This window comes from Alosa pseudoharengus, unplaced genomic scaffold, assembly GCF_046254945.1.
Source record: "Alosa pseudoharengus isolate Yale_2024_CS ecotype anadromous, Long Island Sound unplaced genomic scaffold, YU_APseudo_1.1 YU_APseudo_1.1_scf_18, whole genome shotgun sequence".
Taxonomy (NCBI): Eukaryota; Metazoa; Chordata; class Actinopteri; order Clupeiformes; family Clupeidae; genus Alosa; species Alosa pseudoharengus.
In genome coordinates, this window is record NW_027468650.1 from 29295643 (window position 1) to 29316394 (window position 20752).

Here is a 20752-nt window from a genome sequence, read left to right on the forward strand (position 1 = left end):
TGTACATGCGAGGTAGTAGTAGGCCTAGGCTACAAGTAGGCATTTTTCTTGATGTTTCCTTGACTTTCAATGGGATGGAAAGCTTTCTGACCCCGATCTGTGTGCACATTTCCTGTGACGTGGACCATGAAGGGTCAATTTGACACTACTGTATGCACCCAGGGCTACATGACAGGGCCAAAAGGGAAACTGACTGCATGTGAACATATGATGCAAAATGAAAAAAAAAAAAAAAATCTATTACAATTGCAATACCGAAGATGACATTTCAATAATGTAAACCTAGAATCGACCAACTGCTTTAGATCATTTTGGTAAAGTTGGGGCTGCTCCAGCCAATGAAGGGATGAAATGTCATTAGCAAGCTGAATTCCAAGAGTAGCCTACCAATATATACTGATGATAAACAAACAAACAAACCATGCTTGTGATGTGAAAGAGATAAACAGAGGTTGCACATATAGTGTCTGATCCCTCAAACCACTAGAGGCCAGGTATGGGTCCTTCTGTAATCATGACAACAAGGAAACTGCTATACCAACAGTGAATTTATTCTCAAAATGAAATATACCTGCAACACAAACAGCATTTAAATGTTGACGTTGTATAAGTCCCTGCTCAATTGTTGCATTTTCCAAAATATACCTCTGAACAAAACATTTCATACAAATAATTATTCAATTGAAAAACAAGAAAGCTGAAAAAAGTAATATGTGGATACCAACTTATTTATGGCACATTCATCAGAAAAAAATTTCACTGTCAAAATGGCCTGACTGAATTAGTTTTTCTATCTCACAACCTTGTTGGTAAGCAGAGTGGTGATTATATTTCACAATGATAGAAGCATCATATTTCACACTGACAAAGGATTTAAAGGCATTTCACAAATATAAAAATAGTATATACAAAAAGGTTATACAGTAGTGAAGTGAGTATATGGCATAGTCTCACTTTGTTAAGTTTAAGCAGGTCAACCAAAATCTGAAAGTGAAACCTCTGATTTTTAATGATGATGCTGACTCAAACAAAACAACCACATACAGTATCTACAAAGATGCAATCAAACAGACAAGAAAACATATTACAAGTAAAACAAACTTTTTTCCCCCTCAAGACATATGTAACACAAAGTCAGACAGACAAAACTTCTGTCTCATGCCCCACCATCTCAATGTGTATGACTGCATATATGTGTAAAGGCATTAAAAGGCTATACCCTATGAAGACTTTTGTTAAGAATTGTTATGACTGACTCATTTGATATGACCGTTTAAACCCTTCATTAATGACTTCCTTGCCTTGGTATGAGCTGCTCAGTTCAAGTCAACCCACCACACCCCATTAATCTTCACCACCACCCTTTTTTTGTACACGGGTCTATAACCTGAATTCTAACCAAAGCACAAACAAACAGGCCTTTCTGCACTGATCCAGTTGTGCTTTAGACTGGGGTAGGTGCTGTGGTGGTGTTGTAATAGCACAATAGTGGACGGACAAAAGCTCCAAGTTAAACCTGAACATCCCAGTCCTGTTCCACTTAATCTAATGGATCTTCACATGTCAGGCAGAGAGAAAAAGACAGAGGGCAGGGGGTGAGTGCTCTAAATGCTTAATGTTTGAATCACTGAACGCTGCATTGACGTCACCGGGGAATCTTCCCGCTCTGGTTGTCGTCTTGAGAAAATATTCAAGGGAGCAAAGATGCAGTTCTTCAGAAGCCAGAGCACTTTCAGGCCTACAGATCACCTAAGGACTGCTTTTCAGGAAAGCTTACTGAGAGATAGATATAACTGTAATACATATACATTTGTCTGAAAATCAACTTTTAGACACTTACAAACTGCAACAAGATTGTGTTTGCAAAAATAAAACAAGGTATCACTGCACAAATCACATGGTATTTCTGAGTTTTACACTGATGAAAGCTGGTATAAGTAAATTAAACAAGTGTCTAGGAAGAAGGTTTATATGACTGTGGATACTGGTACAATTGTAGAAGAATTAGAAGATTGGACTTCATGGTTACTCAGTGGAAAGACAACCATCAGGCTTGGTTGAGATCAGAGCACCATTTACACTTCAGAGAATGAGAACAGCAGGTCTGTCTCGAGGCTGGCAAAACCAGGGTCACTGTCTGGACAAGACATTTATTCCCAGACTCAAGGAGTTGAGCAGTCAACACTTCTAAACGTCCCGCAGGTCAAGCAAAGAGCAAATCTTGGACTACACACACTGAAAGATCAACATCTAAAGTGTTTTCTTTTTTGAGTAAATTATTTGTAACACCGTGTTTAAAAGAAAAAAAGAAACATTTTCTGAAAATGGATAAATGGATCAACAGAGGGAGGGGAGAGAGTGTGAGAGAGGAGACCGAACCGACTGGAAGTGCAGTTTTACCCTCGTTGGCATTATGTGCAAGAGATGATATGGATTCAGGAAGATGCACTGCCTAGCACAGTCTCTCCTCTGGCTGCAATTGGCTGTGGTTGCCGCCGTCTGGCTGGCGGTTGGCTGGCGTGTATGGGGGCGGGGCTTCAGAGAAGCTGCTGGTGTCCGTGCTGTCTGGGACGGCGATGGGTGGGTCTCCGGCCGGCGCTAGCGACTGGGCATACTCGCTGTACGGAGGTGGCTTCAGGTCATTGGCTGGTGGTGGGGGGGGGGGGGAGAGAGAGATCGTACAGTTAGGGCAGGGGGACAGCAGGTTTAGCCCACAAATATGTCAACTCACACACAAACAGGAAATACCATGATGCAACAACAAATACTGTACTGGCCTAGTCAGTGTCAAAAAGGAAATAACCACGTGCAGCAAGTTCCCCCTTAAAGCCACAATGGGTTTTCCTTAACTTAACTACATTTTTGCATTTGCATGAGGCATTTCCTAAGTGCTTGTACATTCCTCCAATAAATATTCACAAAGTGTCAAAAAAACACTGGTGTTATTGTTCTTGTGCGCACCTAACAAATATCTACACAATGCCTCTGGCATTCCCTCTACGGCTCCATTGTTTTCTCAATAAATGCCGTCACATTCTGGTGAGTCATAATCTGACAATGCACACTTTTGACACGGGTTGTATAGTGTTCGCGATCCAAATCGGATACAGTCATGTCAACAGTTCGACATCCAGGAACTGTTCTGAGTTAATGGTTTTCCTAGGCACCATTAGACATCATCCTCGAGCCTTCAAGTCCCTCCTACCTTCCTAGCACTATCCAGTTTAGTATTACACAAATTCCAGAAAAAGGCCGCTGTGCACATCCTCTTGGCCAATCTTTTCAATTGTCCTGAAGCTATGAAATATTGCATAACATCCTGTCTGACAATGACAGCCCGTGAGGCAGGCATGGCCACACAGGTGGCACTGTAATGAGCACAGAGGAAGAGGTTATTTGGGCCAAATCAGTCATCACACAGATGAATCTATTTTCCCTGCGTGCCATTTCACTTTCAATGCCTGAAGAGCCACCTCCAGCTGTCCAAAACTACTTGGTGATGCAAATAACAAAACGTCTGCATTTTTCTCAATCCCCTGAGATACATAAGTAGAGGGCCACAGAAATGGGATGGCAACATTGCAGTCTTGAGCTGCTGTAACCAATCCTTGTTTTTGTCAAGAATACATCAGCAATCTGAAAGTTCTCACAATTATCACCAAAACAAATACTAAGGGACTATCCTGGGTTTGTTCAACCAACAAGTAAACCATCCCGGGTTCTCCGATCTACCAGTAAAAACATCTTCCTGATTTTCAGGAACTAACTAATCTAATCGACACTAAAATATCTATCTACCAATACCTGTCATTCCAGGTGATGAACAATACACGGGAAGGAAGTGGGGGTGTGCTACACCTGCCGCGGCTAAAAGTTGAGGTTTACCTCAGCTCAATGCATGTGCTCTCAGGAACTGCACACATGAGGCCTCCAAAGGGCAATTAGGCCTAGTGTTTAAGATCACGGTACATGAGTCATGGGGTGGAAGCAGTTGGGTGTTATTTAAGTATTTCCATAAAACAGTCAATGCATATTTAACAGTCTTTAACCGTGGGCTGGAAATATGGACAGAAAGAAAGTGCCAAAAAAAATGGACGTGTGACGAGCATGACTTTAAGTAAAGCATTTCATAACCCACCCACCAGCAGGATGCTAGAGCCTGAACCAGAGCTCACTGGTTTTATTTTTGTGACGGGAACAGAGAGAGTGTCGTTATGGAGGCAGTTTAGAGCTCTCCGCCCTGGTTAAGTGACCATTTGTTTGATGGAGGTGTCACAGTTGTTAAGAGAAGGCTAGATAATACAGTCTCTTGGCAAGCCTGTGGTGGATGGAGAGCCAAAACCCCACAAAGTAGGACTGGACTGGGAGGTCTCTGTCTGTAGATGACTCAGCTCAACCAAGCACAGCAGAATGAGCGCTTTTGACTTTGCAGCAAAGACTGGACCATATGCTCAAACTGCTCGATGGTCATCGATAATTCAGTTGTCCTTATGCATCATACATAACAACATGATTAGACTAACTATACATACTTTGACTTTTTTGAGGACGAATTAGAAGATACGTTAGTGAATATACTAGCGGACAAAAAAAAAAGAAACTTCCTTGGGTGATAGCTTTATAGCAACCCAACTGACTATCCCTCATTGTGTGTATGTTGACACTGATTTTCTATCACCAGTAAGTTAGTCATAACTTTAGCAGTACAGTGGTACAGTGACTCCTTGGCTATAAGCAAAAGTAAACCTTGTCCACACTCAAATAAGCCTGTACATTAGAATGTGACTAGCTGTTATCTGTCAAACCTCCCTTCTGATCCCAGAAGATGGATGACTGTAGTATGACAAAGCCACTCACAATCTGTGCAGATGCTTGCTTTTGGTTTATTAGTGTGTGATAACCAATGTTTAGTAATGCACTGGTCTTAAAAGCAGTTTCTGTAAACAAGCATAACAAAAATGTCTAAATATAGGCCAGTTGGCCAGATGCACAAAACATGTGGTTTGTTAGAGTTCAACACTACTGTGCATTCTTCTGAGAAAGTACATTAGATTATTTGCGCTGAATAGTTGAAGAATACTCTTCTTCATGTTTGAGTCTGCCTTGGCATTCTTGAAACATGTTATCAGTTCTTTTACATCCTCTGGACATTACAACGGAAAGTAAGTGTAGACTCAACTTGGCTTCGAGTCTGCATTCTACCATCATTTTTAGCATTGTTCACATCCTAAACTTCTGAGGAGAGGAAGCTGTCTCTTAATAAGCTATCCAGATACAACACATTCCAAGTCAACACTGTACTGATCAAACGAGTGTTTACAAATCTGACAAGGATCATTCTGGGAATTCCAAATGAAGGCAGTGACAGTACATGGGAAAAATGTTCACCACAGGATTGAATGCTAACTTTCTCTCATGTCTTGACTGTAGGTCTACATCAAACTTGTGAGCATGTCTGAGCAAGTATGCTTTTTCCTAAGTCTGATTAAATGTGAAAGCACCTCTTCAGAGAAACAAACACCAGGACACTGGATGTCTGGACATTATCACAATATTCAATGTAATATTCCTGCAATATTAATTTGTGTATAGTTAAATGTGTGTATATCCTAGGACTGTTCACTCACTCACTCACTCACTCACTCACTCACTCCCCTCACTCACTCCCCTCACTCACTCCCCTCACTCACTCCCCTCACTCACTCCCCTCACTCACTCACTCACTCACTCACTCACTCACTCACTCACTCACTCAGTTCACTCACTCACTCAGTTCACTCACTCACTCAGTTCACTCACTCAGTTCACTCACTCAGTTCACTCACTCAGTTCACTCACTCAGTTCACTCACACACACACGCACACACACGCTAACCATATTGCTAACTTATCTCAGCACATCTAAGCATGGATGTGTCTAAGTGAGGAGTGTGTACGGGTGGACGGTCCGGCGTCAGGGTCTCTCACCTCCTGAGACGGCCTCATACGGCGGCGGCATGTCCAGCTGTGAGAGAGAGGAGTCGGGAGGCAGCGAGGCTGAGGGCTCGCCCACCGAGCCTTCGTCCTGCACGCCATACCAGCTGGGCCAGATCGACGTCTGTGGACACACGCAACAGCCCGAGTCAAAACACCCACCATCACGAAACACACACAGACACCAAAACACACACACACACACAACAAATGTGCACACATAAACTTGCCAACACACACACACTGAGCAAACAGGCCAGTGCTGGCAGCAGCTATTAGTAAAATACACAGTGGCACAGCACAGTAGTTATGTAAAATGCCCACCGTCTGTCACTCACCATACAAGAGAAGCTTCTAGCAGTCTATCACAAAAAGCTCATTGCACATAGATAACCACTTTTTATTGGTGTGGGTGACTCGGTTGAATGAATGCTACGGATGCCAACCCATGTGTTAACTGCCAGCGAGGGTGATGCTGGCTTTATTTTCATGAAAGAGGTTTGCATCTCCCTGGCTGTTGATTCTCCGATCTTTTAAAAAAAAAAAAAAAAAAAAAAGCTAAACACTCTTTCAAAACTAGATGGTTTGCAGTCTACCGAGAACTGATTTGTATGAGACACTTGAGGGCACCTCTGCAACAGCTCCCATTGAGCCTGACTGATGAGCCCTGAAGTGCACGCAGGAACACTGACGCCTGGGCCCAGATTGAAGCTCATTCCCTACAGGCACTTTTGTTTAACAACAAACAGCTTACATCATCCTCATCAATTTGAAGGGGAAAAAAAGTCAAATGAAACACACGCAGAGTTATAACCTCCTAAGGCACATTTTCCTTAATAACATAGTAAGAGGAAAGACGAGGTGGCCTACATGTGGGGCAGGAATGGATTTGACTGCCTAAAGAAAGTGCAGTACCCCCTTCTCTGCTTGAAATGCAGCTTGCCAGCAGTCCAATTGAGGGCATTTCCTACTAAAAATACTCTCTGACAGCAGGGGTACCTGCACAGGAGGGATAGGAGAAAGGGAGCATAATGAAATGTCATTGATATGGTCGGGTCATTGTGAACTTACTTAGACTATGAGCTATAAGGAGTGTAATGACTACAGTCCACTTAAGCAACATTTTTGAAGCCACTCAATTCATGTAAACAGTGTGATTCTCTGGCGGCGATGGTTAATGTGGAAGCCATTATGCTCGAGCAGAAAGGACATCACGCTTGAGCGTGAGCAGAAGGCTGAAATCAATCTCTGAAATGGATATTTCATCCACAGACGATTGCTTCCAGGTGCCTGGAGCAGCACAGTGGGGGGACAAAGCAAGACTGACTCCGCTACGTCGCCTAATGAAGTTATCAAAAATCAAAACCACCAGCTTTGGAAACATACAAAGCATCATAGTTTAAACTTTCAAAAACACAACAAAACAAAACCAACTTTGTATCACTGAATTACACAGTTGTGTGCTATGGATGGAGCTTCTTACAGTAACCCATGGTAACATGTTATGAACAGTCCTCACTGAGTTCCCTGAAACCTCATTTCCTCCAACCCTCCACACTCCCCTTTTCACCACTAACAGACCCAGGTTATATTTAACGAGTGCTGTTGAGGACCAGTCCGCCAGACAGAGCAGCTCACATATAAGGCCTGACCCCAAACGTGCAGCACATTACTGAGACCTGACACAGGCCTCACCTATTTTAAGGGGTCGGTGTGAATTCATGGCAGTAATGAGGGCTATAGGTTAACCACAACCATGTGACAGAATGGGCAGAAAAGAATGAAATGGCAAGAAGCCGCCACCATTTAAACAGACTGAATGCATGGCACTGTAGCAGCAGCATTGGAGAGAATAAGTGCAAGAGCGTGTGTTACTTTAGAGTCTCTCAAATTACCACCCTGGATGAGTGACCTCATCAGAATTCAGAGCGGGCCCTGACTTGATATGTGGCCAACAGCACAAATATCTCAGCCATTGTTTAAAATATATATAGAGTACCATCCAAATGCTCAATCACTCAAAGCAATAAACGACAACAAAAACACAAATGGGTAAACAAGAAAAGTACAACTGTTGATTCATGAGTCAGTCTTCTTTCATTGGCACACTTACATTTTGCCTCTCACACATCTGGTGGAGGTAAGCCCGGCCTCCCACAATCACAATCTGTGCATTGCGGGGGTTGCTCAGGTAGGCTGCCAGTTGCCTCTGCCTTGTCCGATACCAGCAGATGTAGAAGAAGATCTTGATGATAATGAAAACTATGACAACTCTACAAAGAGGCAGAGAGATAGCAGAAATTTGAGTAAGGACAGGTTATAGCAAAAAAAATTTTGCAGCAATATATGTGTGCACTGGGCACTCATGTATTACAGATGGCAAGTAGGCTACATCGGGGTCCCTTGGTCAATGTTTGGGCTATGTGTGACTCACCAATGTAAAAACTTTATCATGATAAAAAAAACTTTATCACAATAAACAAACATTACAAAACACACATTGACAGAATACATGACAGTGATACTTACATGTACCAGTAGAGCTCCATGATTGGAATGTGTTGGTTTAGACTCAGGTGCTCATCTTCCAATTTCTTAACTCAGCTGAAAGCACAAAATCCGAATACCATATCACCGCCTCACTAGTTAATTCATTCACTGTCATGTTAGCCTGCCAAAAACATAGCGAAGGCTGGCAATCAAGTCAACTTATGTTATGTGTAAGGTTTGTCTATGACTAGCTAGAGATTATTAACGTTAGTTCATTTAGATTGTCTAGCAACTTAGTTGAGACTCAACTAACAAACCCAAATAGCATCTAACATGTCATAACAAGGACTGCTACACACGAAGTCTGTCAGTGCTGGCAGACACTTGATAGAACAATGCACACCACAGATATCGCTAAATTAGCTGGCGGATGACATGACACGACTTTACGTTAAAGCAGCAAGTTATCTACCATGGCATTGTCATACCATTATATCAGAGAAGGTTAAAGCGGAGCTAGTATTCAAGGATCTTTGATTATATCAAGATAACTATCGGTAATTGGCAAACGATGACGTTAGGTAAGATTAGCTGAATATATATCGTTGAGTCGTTTGTTTGGCGATCTCAAACTACGTTAGCAAGCCATCTTCCAACGTTGATTTACAATTAGTGTGGTCATTCCTGAAAATAGTAGGCCTACCGTTAAAGTGAATGTCAACCAGATAGCATTAACGTTACGGTCATCCTAACTGTTGATAGTTCAATTGGGTAACGTTAACGTTAAACGTTGATGTTGGAAAGTGTTTTGTCCAAAACATACGTTGGTGACAACTTCATCGGTGCCATCTCTTTCTCTTTCACAAATTCCCTTCATGAGCTGACAAGTAGTTAAATATCCGTTAACGAGCTGGTACAGATAGTTAATAACTTAATTTAATCGCTGTTGGCAAACTTATCCTCCAATTTGAATGCTAACGTTAGCTAGCCACCACCATGTTGTCAAACAAACAATAATTAGCCATGTTAGCTAACGTTAGATAGCTAGTCTATATTTCCACTAAAGACAGCCAACGTGAATGTTTAACACTAACTGTATCACACTCAATTACTTAGTTAAGGTCATTTAAATGTACCGAATATGAATATAGGCACACAAAGTCAACCACTTACCCTTCAGTTAAATGGTCCAAAAGAGGAAGAACCAACGGATCCATTAGCAGCTATTTGTCCATAGAAAATAACGTTAGCAAGCTAGCTAGTAGTTAGCCAGCTAAGTGTAGAAGCTATACGTTTCCTTTAAATTAGCCAGCGATGGCTATGGTTACAAGCACACTCTATCAAAACTGTTAATAATACTTGTACTAAAGGTCTGCGCCATGTATAAAAATGGGGATCAATTTCGCAACAAACAAATGACTACTGAAAGGGCGGGTCTTGACAGCAGATCTATAACATCTAGCAACCACTTTGCTCGCTATCAGGACATCTGAACAGTACACAAACTACAGTTAACCCAAGAGCCACTACTGCCGCTTAGTGGCGATGTTGTTCAATCACACGTCGTTACCGCTCAATAGCCCAAGTACACATGGCAAATGTGGTAAAAAATATATGTGTAAAAATATGATTTTTTTTTGCTCTCCAAGTGGATTCCATTCATGTCCAGAGTTAGAGTGATTTAGAGAAAAGGTGAATAGAACAACATTCAGATGCATTACACCTCAGTTGGTGCCCTTTTAAGCTATGATGTGAGGGCTAAACAAAATCATGATGTAGCCAACTAGGTTACCCGGAAATGTTGAGTACACTAAAGTTTTATTGCAGAAATGTGAAGTATGGGCAAAGCTGCCAACCCTCACGCATTTGATTGGTGTAACAGGGCGTGGAGCCAATCAAATGAATGAATCTCACTCTCAATGTGTTAGAGTTGGCAGATCTGTATGGGTCCCCAGTATACAGAAACTGTTGTTGTGAGAAGCATTTTCTTCAAAATGGTGGTTGTGGGGTAAGATGAGCCACTGGGGTACTAGCACTTGTATTGCATCTGTAAGACTTTTAAGCTTGCCTTGATTTTGTGACCACATTCTATATGGTTCTTTAGTGTTACTAAAACTAAAATGACTAGGCATTAAATTAATCTGACTTATTTAAGTCAATTAATTAAATGGGCAAATTCAAAGGTAAACAGGCGACAAAAAATCTTGGCAGATTTTCAGTTAAAGTGTTTGTTACTATTTGTAGAAATTCAATTGTTTTAAGAAAAAAGAATGTTTTACCTGAAATCTTTGTTTTGTGCCAACTTACCCCACACCTAGGGTCATCTTACCCCACATATGGGTGTGCCAGAAGACCAACTTTTTGTAAAGAGCATCTCTTTACCCTTATAACTTATCAATGAGTTGTTGGTTGCAGAAGTTGTAGAATTTGAATTTTTGTTTGGTGTGAAGGTTACAAATTGAAATCTCTTTGACACATTCGAATGATGAAGAATGTAAAAAATGGCTCATCTTACCCCATTCTCCCCTAATCATATGGCCTTAAGGTAGAATAAATAACAGGATGGAGCCAGTTGTTCTTCAAAGACAACAACCAAAACCTTTCTGAGGCTAGGATTTGACACTTGCAATACTACTGACATATATAATCTATAAATAAATCCAATCCAGTACTGAAGGTTCCTTGACAACGGTCTCTTGAAAAAGAGTGTGCAGTATGCTTTGGACATTTGACAGTTTGGCATTTTATTCCAGTAATAAAACAATTACAAGACGTGTATCCTGACTGTTCACTCATGACAATTTTTTCAGTTACACCAAGGATCCTTACAGCAAAGAATTTACAGAAGATGATTTTTTGATGTTGCAGATGATCCCATGATATAACTGCCTGCATAGTATTCAGTGTATTCTACATTTTGTGTTGCTTTGAATACAGAAAATAATTACAGTTTTCTAAAAATATCTCAATTCCCAGTGTACAATAGTTGTGTGTTTGTTTGATGGCATAGATATCGATGAGGGTCTTGCGATTTTGTGAAATTACAAAACGTTTGAGAAAAAAAATAAATTTCCGTTGGTCTAACAACCCTATCTGTTGTCTTCGATCACGATGGTCCTTCGTGGGTAGGTGTCAACATCAACAAAAATGTAGCGGAATTCATATTTACCCGTTTCAGGGTTCTGTGAAGAAACATTAGTTACAGTTAAAGCATTTTTTTCTACTATTATATCAGTGCAGCTACAAGTATAAGTAAGTATAAATATAAAGTTTATATACTCTTTTAATCCCGTGAGGGAAATTTGGTCTCTGCATTTATCCCAATCTGTGAATTAGTGAAACACTCAGCACACAGTGAACACACAGTGAAGTGAAGCACACACTAATCCCGACGCAGTGAGCTGCCTGCAACAGCGGCGCTCGGGGAGCAGTGAGGGGTTTAGTGCTTGCTCAAGGGCACTTCAGCCGTGCCTACTGGTTGTGGTTCGAACCGGCAACCCTCCGGTTACAAGTCCGAAGCGCTAACCAGTAGGCCCACGGCTGCCCTAAGCTAACCTATCTGTGGTGCTGTAACCAAATTTTTTTGCTGTGGAATATGACGTTATGTGTGAAAATTATTATCTCCTAGGAACACATGGGAAGCAAAGAACCTTTCTCCTCCATGACCTGACATTTGCAACCTTAGAAAGAAAAAAACATTCCTATGACTATGAAATGAAAACACATTCTCACTTCTTTTGACTCTGTGTGAACAGTCCCTTGTCGTCCAGGTTCTGACCCCTCAATGTAAAATTTCAGCCTCATATACTTCAGTCCATCTTTCATGTATTCCACGTGACTACAGAAAAAAATAATCAAATGTCATTACTGCATATCTACCAAATGAAAAGTGTAATGGTTCGTAATCAAGAACTGCACCTTTCGAAAGCACCCTTACCTAACTTGCTGCCTTCTGCCTCTTCGTGTAGTCTCCCCATGGCATTTAATGGGCTCCCCAAAAGCTCCAATGACCTACATTTCATATTGGTGAATGCAAAGAAATATGTATTTATATGTACAGTATGAACATTGTTTATATAGTCCTGGTGAAACACTGACATGAATGGTCAGAATACATCTCACCTCTGGATTTGACTTGCATTTGTTAAAAGCCTTTCCGTATATTTTGCTTGGACTTGATGATGAAAACAACTCTTGGAAAACCACATACAATAATCCACCTAGAATGACAGCATGAAGTACACATAAGAAAAGCTTCCGAGGTGTTAGCTAATAGGATTGTTAGTTTTACACAGGATACCATTTTTTTCTGTGCAAGATTTTGTTGCCATGGTTTTATGTCACCTTTGTGGCAGATGTCAAATTGGTATAGTGCATTAAACAGAAAGGTAGCTAGCGTTGCAACATATCCAACATGGCTACTAAGAGCAGTTGATAATTTAATGGTAACCTAAAATAGCAAGAGGTCATAGGCCCTAATGGCGAAGCTGGCCAGAGAGCTCTGCGCATGACAGCAGGCACAACTTGGATCATTCGTTGGATGTTTATGCATGCTTAACTTGGCTGTCATTGTTTTATTTTGCATTGTGCAGAGTAACGTTAGCCGACATTAAACTGTAATCAAATCCTAACCTGTCACACCGAGTCCAATAAGCACAACTATCAGGTAGGTGAAATCCTTGCCAGCCCGTTTGACTGTAGAACAAAGGAAGAAGCGCCATCATATATGGGAATACAAATGACAACGGAATGAATAGAACATACTAAGGAAGGCTACCTTTCTGTGCTGCGGATAGTCCTGGCCCACTTTGAGTCCTGTGAACAGACACATGTTGTTCTTTATCCTCTCCCTGATTTGCTTTACTTCTCAACTTCACATCCAGGCAAATACTACGACTCTGTGAGACTGCTGTCGTACTGCCGTAGCCGACCGATGCATAGTCTGACAGCCGGATTTTAACGGGTCTCGTAACATTCGCAATAAGCACTGGAGAGGTGCTGTGCATGCAGTGATGCACGTGCAAAAAACATTGAGATGATCTAACAAGCGGTAGTTTTCTGTATGCAACTCTGAGTTGCTTGAGTGCAGCGGAGACCACCATGTTGCCCTTTGAATCCTCGACTCAAAGATCTAATGACAAACGCATAACAATCAGTTAGGTTAGACAACACAGTAAGTCTGAGAGCTTCATGTGAGTGACAAGACTCTATTTTTAGGAAATAACTTAATAATCGTGCCAGCAAGACAGGTTGCTGTCAATAACAGCGTTACTGGAGTTGCCTACTAAGCTGGCTAGTGCTGGCGCGTAGGCTAACAAGCACCCTGCAACAATCGGGCGCATTTCTTATTCGTCACAGCAAGGATAATCAGGACCGCCTCTTTTCACTTCCCGTCTTATTAGACATTCTCTGTTTCTATTCATTTTGTTGAATAGAAACCCTTAAGCCCTTAAGTAGTCCAGTTGACAGAAAGGTGAACCCGGAAATGTTGAGACACCAAAGTTTTATGATAGAAATATATAGTATAGGTCCCCAGCATGCAGAAACTGCCGGATGCTAATTTGCATGTTGGACAATTTGTGTAATTAAGCTAATTAGCATAAATTAGCACAATCGCCTATATTGATCATATTATAGGAGCTGCTTGGCCAAAATGGACAATGTTAGTATGTTTTTAGGGGTTACTGGAGATGCTGAGTCCATATCTGACATTTTCAAGATTCAAAATCACTATTTAAACATGGTTTGATCACGTTCTTAATCTCATTAAGCTGATTTTGCTGAGTTTTTGGGGGCGATTTAGATGCAAATTAGCATCCGGCAGTTTCTGCATGCTGGGAACCCATACTATATATTTCTATCATAAAACGTTGGTGTACTCAACATTTCCGGGTCCACAATGGGCTGTCAACCGGACTATAGGCCTAGTAGAACTCTTATCCATATTCCCTAACAACCCATCTATGCAAGGTATATCTATCTTCACACCTTACTGACAACGCTACACTTTCTTTCTTTCTTTCTTTCTTTCTTTTTTTAAAGACAAAGGTCAAATCTCTGTTGCCCCTAGTTCCATTCATAATTCCATTTATAAGGGAGAGGGCCTCTCTCGTTTTGTGTATCCAACTTTATCTTTATATGCTTCAGACAACTTGTTAAAGGTAAATTGGGCCATCAGCTAAAATGGGCCAGATAAGGTTGGAGTGTCATATCTTACATTTTAACAATCAAGCACAGTTTAAATTATCAAGACATTTAAATTATTGCTACAATGATACTTGATGTGTTTTGACTGATTTGATTGATCTGAGGTTATGAAGGTCACATTTGAAAGGTGAGTGAATTCAGATGAGCAATATGTTTCACTAAAATAAGGTTCATATAACCTTCTGAATTGAATGAAGTAATGAAAGCTTTAATGAATTAATTGCATCAACTATACCTTTAGTCAGAGAAACCTGGTTGTTGTAACAAAAAACGTGTTTTTAAACCTTAAAATTCCATTTAACTTGACGGCCCATTTTAGCTGAAATCGCATTGGTAAAATGGGCCACCACGTTCAGCTAAAATGGGCCACACATTTTTAGTAATTTTATCCCAATATTTTATGCTCTTTTACAACATGACCATTTAAGATGTACTGTAAGATTTAGGATATAAGACCATATTTCTTTTATCCTAAATGGCACAGACCTAAAGGTATCAGCCATATACCCGATTTACCAATACCCAATGTGTAATGCATGGGCAGCAATGCAGCATACTAATGAGGAGGGTGGGACATGTCTCATGTCATGTTAGATCACATCCTGAGGGTCTAAGCTTTCAGAAAATATATGGTTTATATAGTTGAATCAGTCTTCTCTTCATGGTACAGACCAAAACTTTCTTCACCTAAATCCATAAAATCCCATTCATTTCAATGGGAAATTTACTTAAGTGGTCTGCAGTGGGAATGAGTTTATTTCTTGTTAACATGATTTTTCTTAAACTCTGGGACCAGGGCTACAAGATAATACCACTTTTTTGGGGGGGAAAACCGTGTTTCTTTCAGTAAAACACAATAATCTCACGCCAAGGTCAGATAACTGACTTTTACCATGGCACCTCATATAGAAATCATAGAAATTGAATGGGAGGGTCCTTTTTCATACTACAGCCTAATAGAGCAAGATAAAACAAAAAAATATTTTTTTCTTCACTTTTATCATGGTGTGCCAGTTAAAGGGTTAACTAGCCTAGGCCTAGTCTAGATAGCCTATAGGCTAATTGATCAACCCCTAAGAAAGATTACATGTAAAACTCAATAAAGTTGCCATCCTTTCATTGAGAAACAAACATTTAGAAAAATGGTTCATTTTCAGTTGGTATCAGTTTATTGAAAACATTCTTTCCAGCACTTAATATTCAAAGTCTCTCATTTCCAGCAAATAAATTCAGTTTGATACACACAGTTTATTCTGGGCCAGAAATAAGCTACTGAAAAGCACCGTAGTGACATATTTGATGAGTTGGATATCATCACTTTTATTTTATTTTAATTCACTTGCATTTGCCTATAGCCTACCCAGTGAAAGGCAGGTGACTGTTTTTTTAAGGGCATAGGCCTAACACATCCCCAGTGAATGGGATAGGTTTAGTGTCCTTTCTTGATGGCAAGAAACTCAAGGACTTCATTCAACATTCACTATGATTCTCAAACCTTCCATATGACATTGGACTATGTGACATCTTTTATTCATTTTGCTTCACCAGAGTTTCAGAATCTGGGGTTCAGTGACAGGCAGCTGTTATAAAATCTCATTCAGTAGTCACCAACATCATGGCTTTTCCAGAAGGGGTGACAAAAATGCAGTCTGTATCCAAAACAATTCATTTCAGCAACACAGTTTTACAGTTTGCAAATTAATAGACAAAGAAATAAAAAGTGAAAAGGCATGTCTGTTTTTTGTTATTCTCAATGAGCAAATGTACATTAAAGGTTGTAGATTCTTAAAAAAAAAGAATGTGAGTCCAGTCTCACAACATTGTAGTGTTCAGTCACTTCCCAGTTTTTGCTTTGTGAGAAATCATGGAAGTTGCCGGTCTTCCTCCACCACAGAGAGAGAAAGAACCCAATGCACTCACAGAAGACCTATTTTAATCACAATATAGGCTACTAGTTACTCAAAGCCACAGTTCTTTCAAGATGCATGAGGGTGTTAGAAAGAGAGTTAACACCATAAGCTGTCACACGTGGCAAGATGCAGAGAAATGTTGTAATTGCCTGTAGAAAAATAAAAACACTATTAGGTCCACTTCAGCAAGTTATCTCCTTATAGCCCTTAGGTAGCCCTTAGTTGACCCACTGATGAATATGTTGCATAGACATTCTGAGACTAAAAGAGTGCGGTCATTCAGAGCCTCAGTCTTGCCAGGACTTATCAGGACTTGCCAGAAAGGACACAAGAGGACTGCCAATTCATGCTTGATGTAGGAAATCATCTGAGATGTCAACTATGTGGTTATCTGACTATACAGGGTAATAACAATAAAACATATTGTAATTTAGAATGGCTAATAAACCAGCTGACATATGCATCAGACCAGATTTTAAACCAGAAACACAGAAAGTCATCAGACATCAGTTTGTGTGTCCCTTTCTGTTTGATAATGAGGTTTGTCTTAATCCAGGACACAAAGAAAGCTGAATGAATCCCTTGTATGAATGCATACAGAATGGATCTTAGTGTGGATAGAATATAATCATGACAGCATTGATAAGGACACAAATACATGGCAACACAACACAAACACAGAACCACATAAAGTCAGGCAATCAAGCAGGATAATAAAGGCCTCATAAAGGATGCTTTTACTACCGTAATATACTTTTATTTATTTTTTACTCCGGTATTTTTAGGAGCACTTATTAACAAGTAAAAACAAGTAGAAAAAGGCTAACAGACCCTTTAAGCTATTTTCATTGTAAGTCAACCATTAGCAGACAGTAACCAGCTGCTTTATTTGTATGACTGTGCGAACGTTTCTTTGAGAAGAGTATATGATAAAAGGAGAATTGAGTATATGATAAACACATGTAATTGATGAAAAATTTCTCTGTGTACCGGTAATTATATAATTTCTCAGATCCAAAATAAGATATAAAGCAGACACTTTCATTACCAATGTTTTACTTCCATATTCTGAAAGGCATGGTAATTTTGTTGTTGAATATGTTTCACAAAGGTCTATATAATTGTGTCAATTAGTTGTGACTGACATGATATGACTATGAAAATTATTAAGTATATAACTTATATTTGTATGGTTTATTCTTTCACCGATCCCGGCACATGTCTACATTTTAATTGTCATGTTCAACAATATAGTGTTTCATTTGGCAATGATAAAAATGATAACAGAATGCTTTTAAAAGTCATTATCATCACAGCATATATTTTTCATTGTTTCAACATGTTAATTATGACTCCTATCCCAGTATCTGGTGAAATAATATGTACATCCACCATGCTATCTGCTTTTATGCGGCCTGTTTTCTGTTTTACAACATAACATGACCAATGATGAATACATGAAGAGAAGAAATGGTTCTGTTTTATTGTTGTTTCTTACAAAGCACTGAATTTCGCCTCAGATGTGGTCAAAGCCAGACTGACTCATTTCATAAATGTGAATATTTGTACAAAAAGGTATATGCTACTAAAATGTAGCAAGCACTGGTTATAATTGTGTGCACCACTTCACCTTTTGTGAAAATTACAGCACCTCTGCACCTCAACAATGCTCTATGCCAAAAAAGGTAACAGCTTTACCTAAACCCAGTATCCATGCAGCAATATAAACACATTTACAATGACTGACACATGTAACTATTTCTAAATCTGCACTCATAACATGAGTTTACAAACAAATTATAATTATGGGATATTAATTTGCATAGGATCACATATGGCTCCATAAAGAGCATTTGATATAAGGTAAAGATGTTATCAGTCAGTGCCACCAATAAGTATAAGCTTTGTTAATGACTCTGATACTTTAAGCTCACAGGGTTTATGTTTTAAAATCATCACAGTTTATGAGCAGTCATTACAAGTGAATAAATATACATTATAGTCTGACATCAATAAGCCATTCATCTGTAACCCCAATGAATGTTTCTGGATACTGGGTTTAAGTAAAGAGATACCAACAATTCTGCAGAAAAAAAATATACTTTTACTGTTTTACTGAGGATACAGACATGCAATCTATTATGAATGTCCTAGGACTATGTGCTGTCTTTTAATATTAACATTTATACCGGAACGATTTCCTTTTGGACGCTAATGTAAGTTTCTAAAAGTTAGATGTTTTTTTTTTCTCCCAGGAAACATGATGTGCATGCAGAGGTCTCAACAAGATTTGGTTCATTAATATGAAGAAAATATGCATGTTAGCAGGACTATCTGTTCAACTAATTAGCATGAAATTCAACAGCACATCCGTATCACCTATTTTCGGATGGGTCAATGAGGGACTAGCATGCAGAAACATCAATGAAATAGATTGGATCAGCTTTCTTCTGAATATTAAATTGTGCCAATACACAATTGAAATATCGCAAATATGTTGCTGAATTTAGCTGTACACTCATATGTGTGTTCAATAATGCTAGGACTACAAAATGTGACCAAAATTATGACCACAAGAAAAGACACCTTCACCACCTAGAATACTTCATCCCTGAATTAAAATATCAAGGCTTTTTACAAAGAAAAGTAATTTTCATTGTTTTTGAAGTCCATTATAACAATGCTTCTACAGAGTCTTGTTGAACCGTCATGCTGGTGTATATCTCCGTCCCATACGCTCATAAGTCACTGATGCTCGTTCGTATTGATCCAGGATTGCACTATTTTCAAGAAGTCTATACAATGGAGACAATGCAACATAATGCAGAACATAAGCACGCAGCAAAAAACATACACACACACTTTACTGAACAGACAAAATAACAAACACACTTTCACTAAATGACAGACAAAAAAACACACTTACACAGAATATCAAGCAAAATACTCTTGACCAAAATATGTGACTGAATGAATATGAATGAATTTTACCTGTCTATGTATGTAAAAATAACCTCATTCAATTGTGCATTTAAGTGTGTGTACAAATATGAAAGTGTGTTACATGAGCTGGTACCATTTCACTAATATCATCCATATATCATATAATATACATGTAAGTGTGCAACATGTTATACGACTTGTACATGTGCAAAATCTTTGTAGAAATGTGCACAGTATAATCATACATCACTACATAATGTGAGGGTATCACCCTTTTGCAAAGAGTAAAGGGAGTGTAAAAGTGTAACAGGTTAGTTGCATTCGCATACACAATATGGAGAACAGAAAGCAAACTGATATTGTCCATGCTGATGATCACATACATGAGTGGCAACTCAAAGGAGCCTTAATGAGAACTCAAATAAATCACAAGACCTCACTACTAAGCAAGCAAAGATCTCACACATGTGGGATCCATCACTGTGACATGGGTAAATAAAAAATAAAATAACAATACAACAAAATAAATGAACCTTGAACAGACAAACTAAAAAGGACACAGAACCATGGCTGACACTGACCCACTGGCAAACGATGACCACACAGAGACAGAGAACGGAGCAGGGTTTTGCACCATCGAGAGGTTTGCTTACCTTGAGATTGTCTCCTAGACCCTAGTGGTGTTGTACTCAGACTCATGTTTGCTTAGAGACCCAATGAGGCAGAACCTGGAATATCACGGCTATTTGTTTTAATAGCATCCTTCTGGTTTTGCATAGGGAGATTATAATGCATGACTTATACAACTGTAGTATACCCCAGAGCAGTGCAGCATTACGGTTTATTTTTACTCCACGTTTTACTTCCCCAGCATGCAGTCAGTCATAGTGGGAGGCAGACAGTAATGCACACACCATGTGCATGCAGAAGACTAATCTCCACTCTTTCAGATGGATGTTCATAATCTCTAAGGATACTTGTAAACAATGGATTTTTAAAGAAAGAAATATAGATGGCAATCAGTGTGCAATGTGATACAATGACATAATCTCTTGTGTTAAGTAGAGAACAGGCTTTTAACATGCCGATTTTAATCCACATGTGTATGTGCATGTAATATTTATTGTGCACGTGAGATCACTGAGATCACATTTATGGCTATTAAAAAAGTATAATCACTAATCATCATTCAAGCCCTTTGGAGAGTGTAAAAATACTTCAATAAAAAG

The 20752-nt window shown here is 39.5% G+C and overlaps 3 protein-coding genes across 4 annotated transcripts in view; all 3 read right to left on the reverse strand.

Moving 5' to 3' along the window:
- Positions 1 to 530: 530 nt before the first annotated feature.
- Positions 531 to 9941, reverse strand: LOC143131307 (uncharacterized). Its single transcript, XM_076290835.1, has 5 exons — positions 9637 to 9941; positions 8503 to 8577; positions 8087 to 8246; positions 5968 to 6097; positions 531 to 2646 (listed from the first exon to the last, which is right to left on the reverse strand). Exons 2-5 carry the CDS (start codon positions 8520 to 8522, stop codon positions 2453 to 2455), a joined length of 504 nt encoding a protein of 167 aa, XP_076146950.1. The 5' UTR covers positions 8523 to 8577; positions 9637 to 9941; the 3' UTR covers positions 531 to 2452.
- A 1241-nt stretch (positions 9942 to 11182) lies between these two features.
- timm21 (translocase of inner mitochondrial membrane 21) lies at positions 11183 to 13791 on the reverse strand. Its single transcript, XM_076291351.1, has 6 exons — positions 13241 to 13791; positions 13096 to 13158; positions 12586 to 12683; positions 12401 to 12474; positions 12196 to 12301; positions 11183 to 11645 (listed from the first exon to the last, which is right to left on the reverse strand). Exons 1-6 carry the CDS (start codon positions 13563 to 13565, stop codon positions 11553 to 11555), a joined length of 759 nt encoding a protein of 252 aa, XP_076147466.1. The 5' UTR covers positions 13566 to 13791; the 3' UTR covers positions 11183 to 11552.
- Positions 13792 to 15859: 2068 nt separating this feature from the next.
- neto1l (neuropilin (NRP) and tolloid (TLL)-like 1, like) overlaps positions 15860 to 20752 on the reverse strand; it is a 78844-nt gene continuing 73951 nt past the window's right edge. Inside the window, exons 10-11 of one of the 2 annotated variants that reach the window (XM_076290837.1) lie at positions 20177 to 20251; positions 15860 to 16729 (exon numbers count right to left, since the gene is read on the reverse strand). In XM_076290837.1, coding sequence (XP_076146952.1) covers positions 20191 to 20251 — 61 coding nt within the window. In that variant the 3' untranslated portion in view covers positions 15860 to 16729; positions 20177 to 20190. Of the gene's footprint in view, positions 20252 to 20752 lie in introns of both variants that reach the window. The other variant, XM_076290838.1, reaches the window with a different exon arrangement.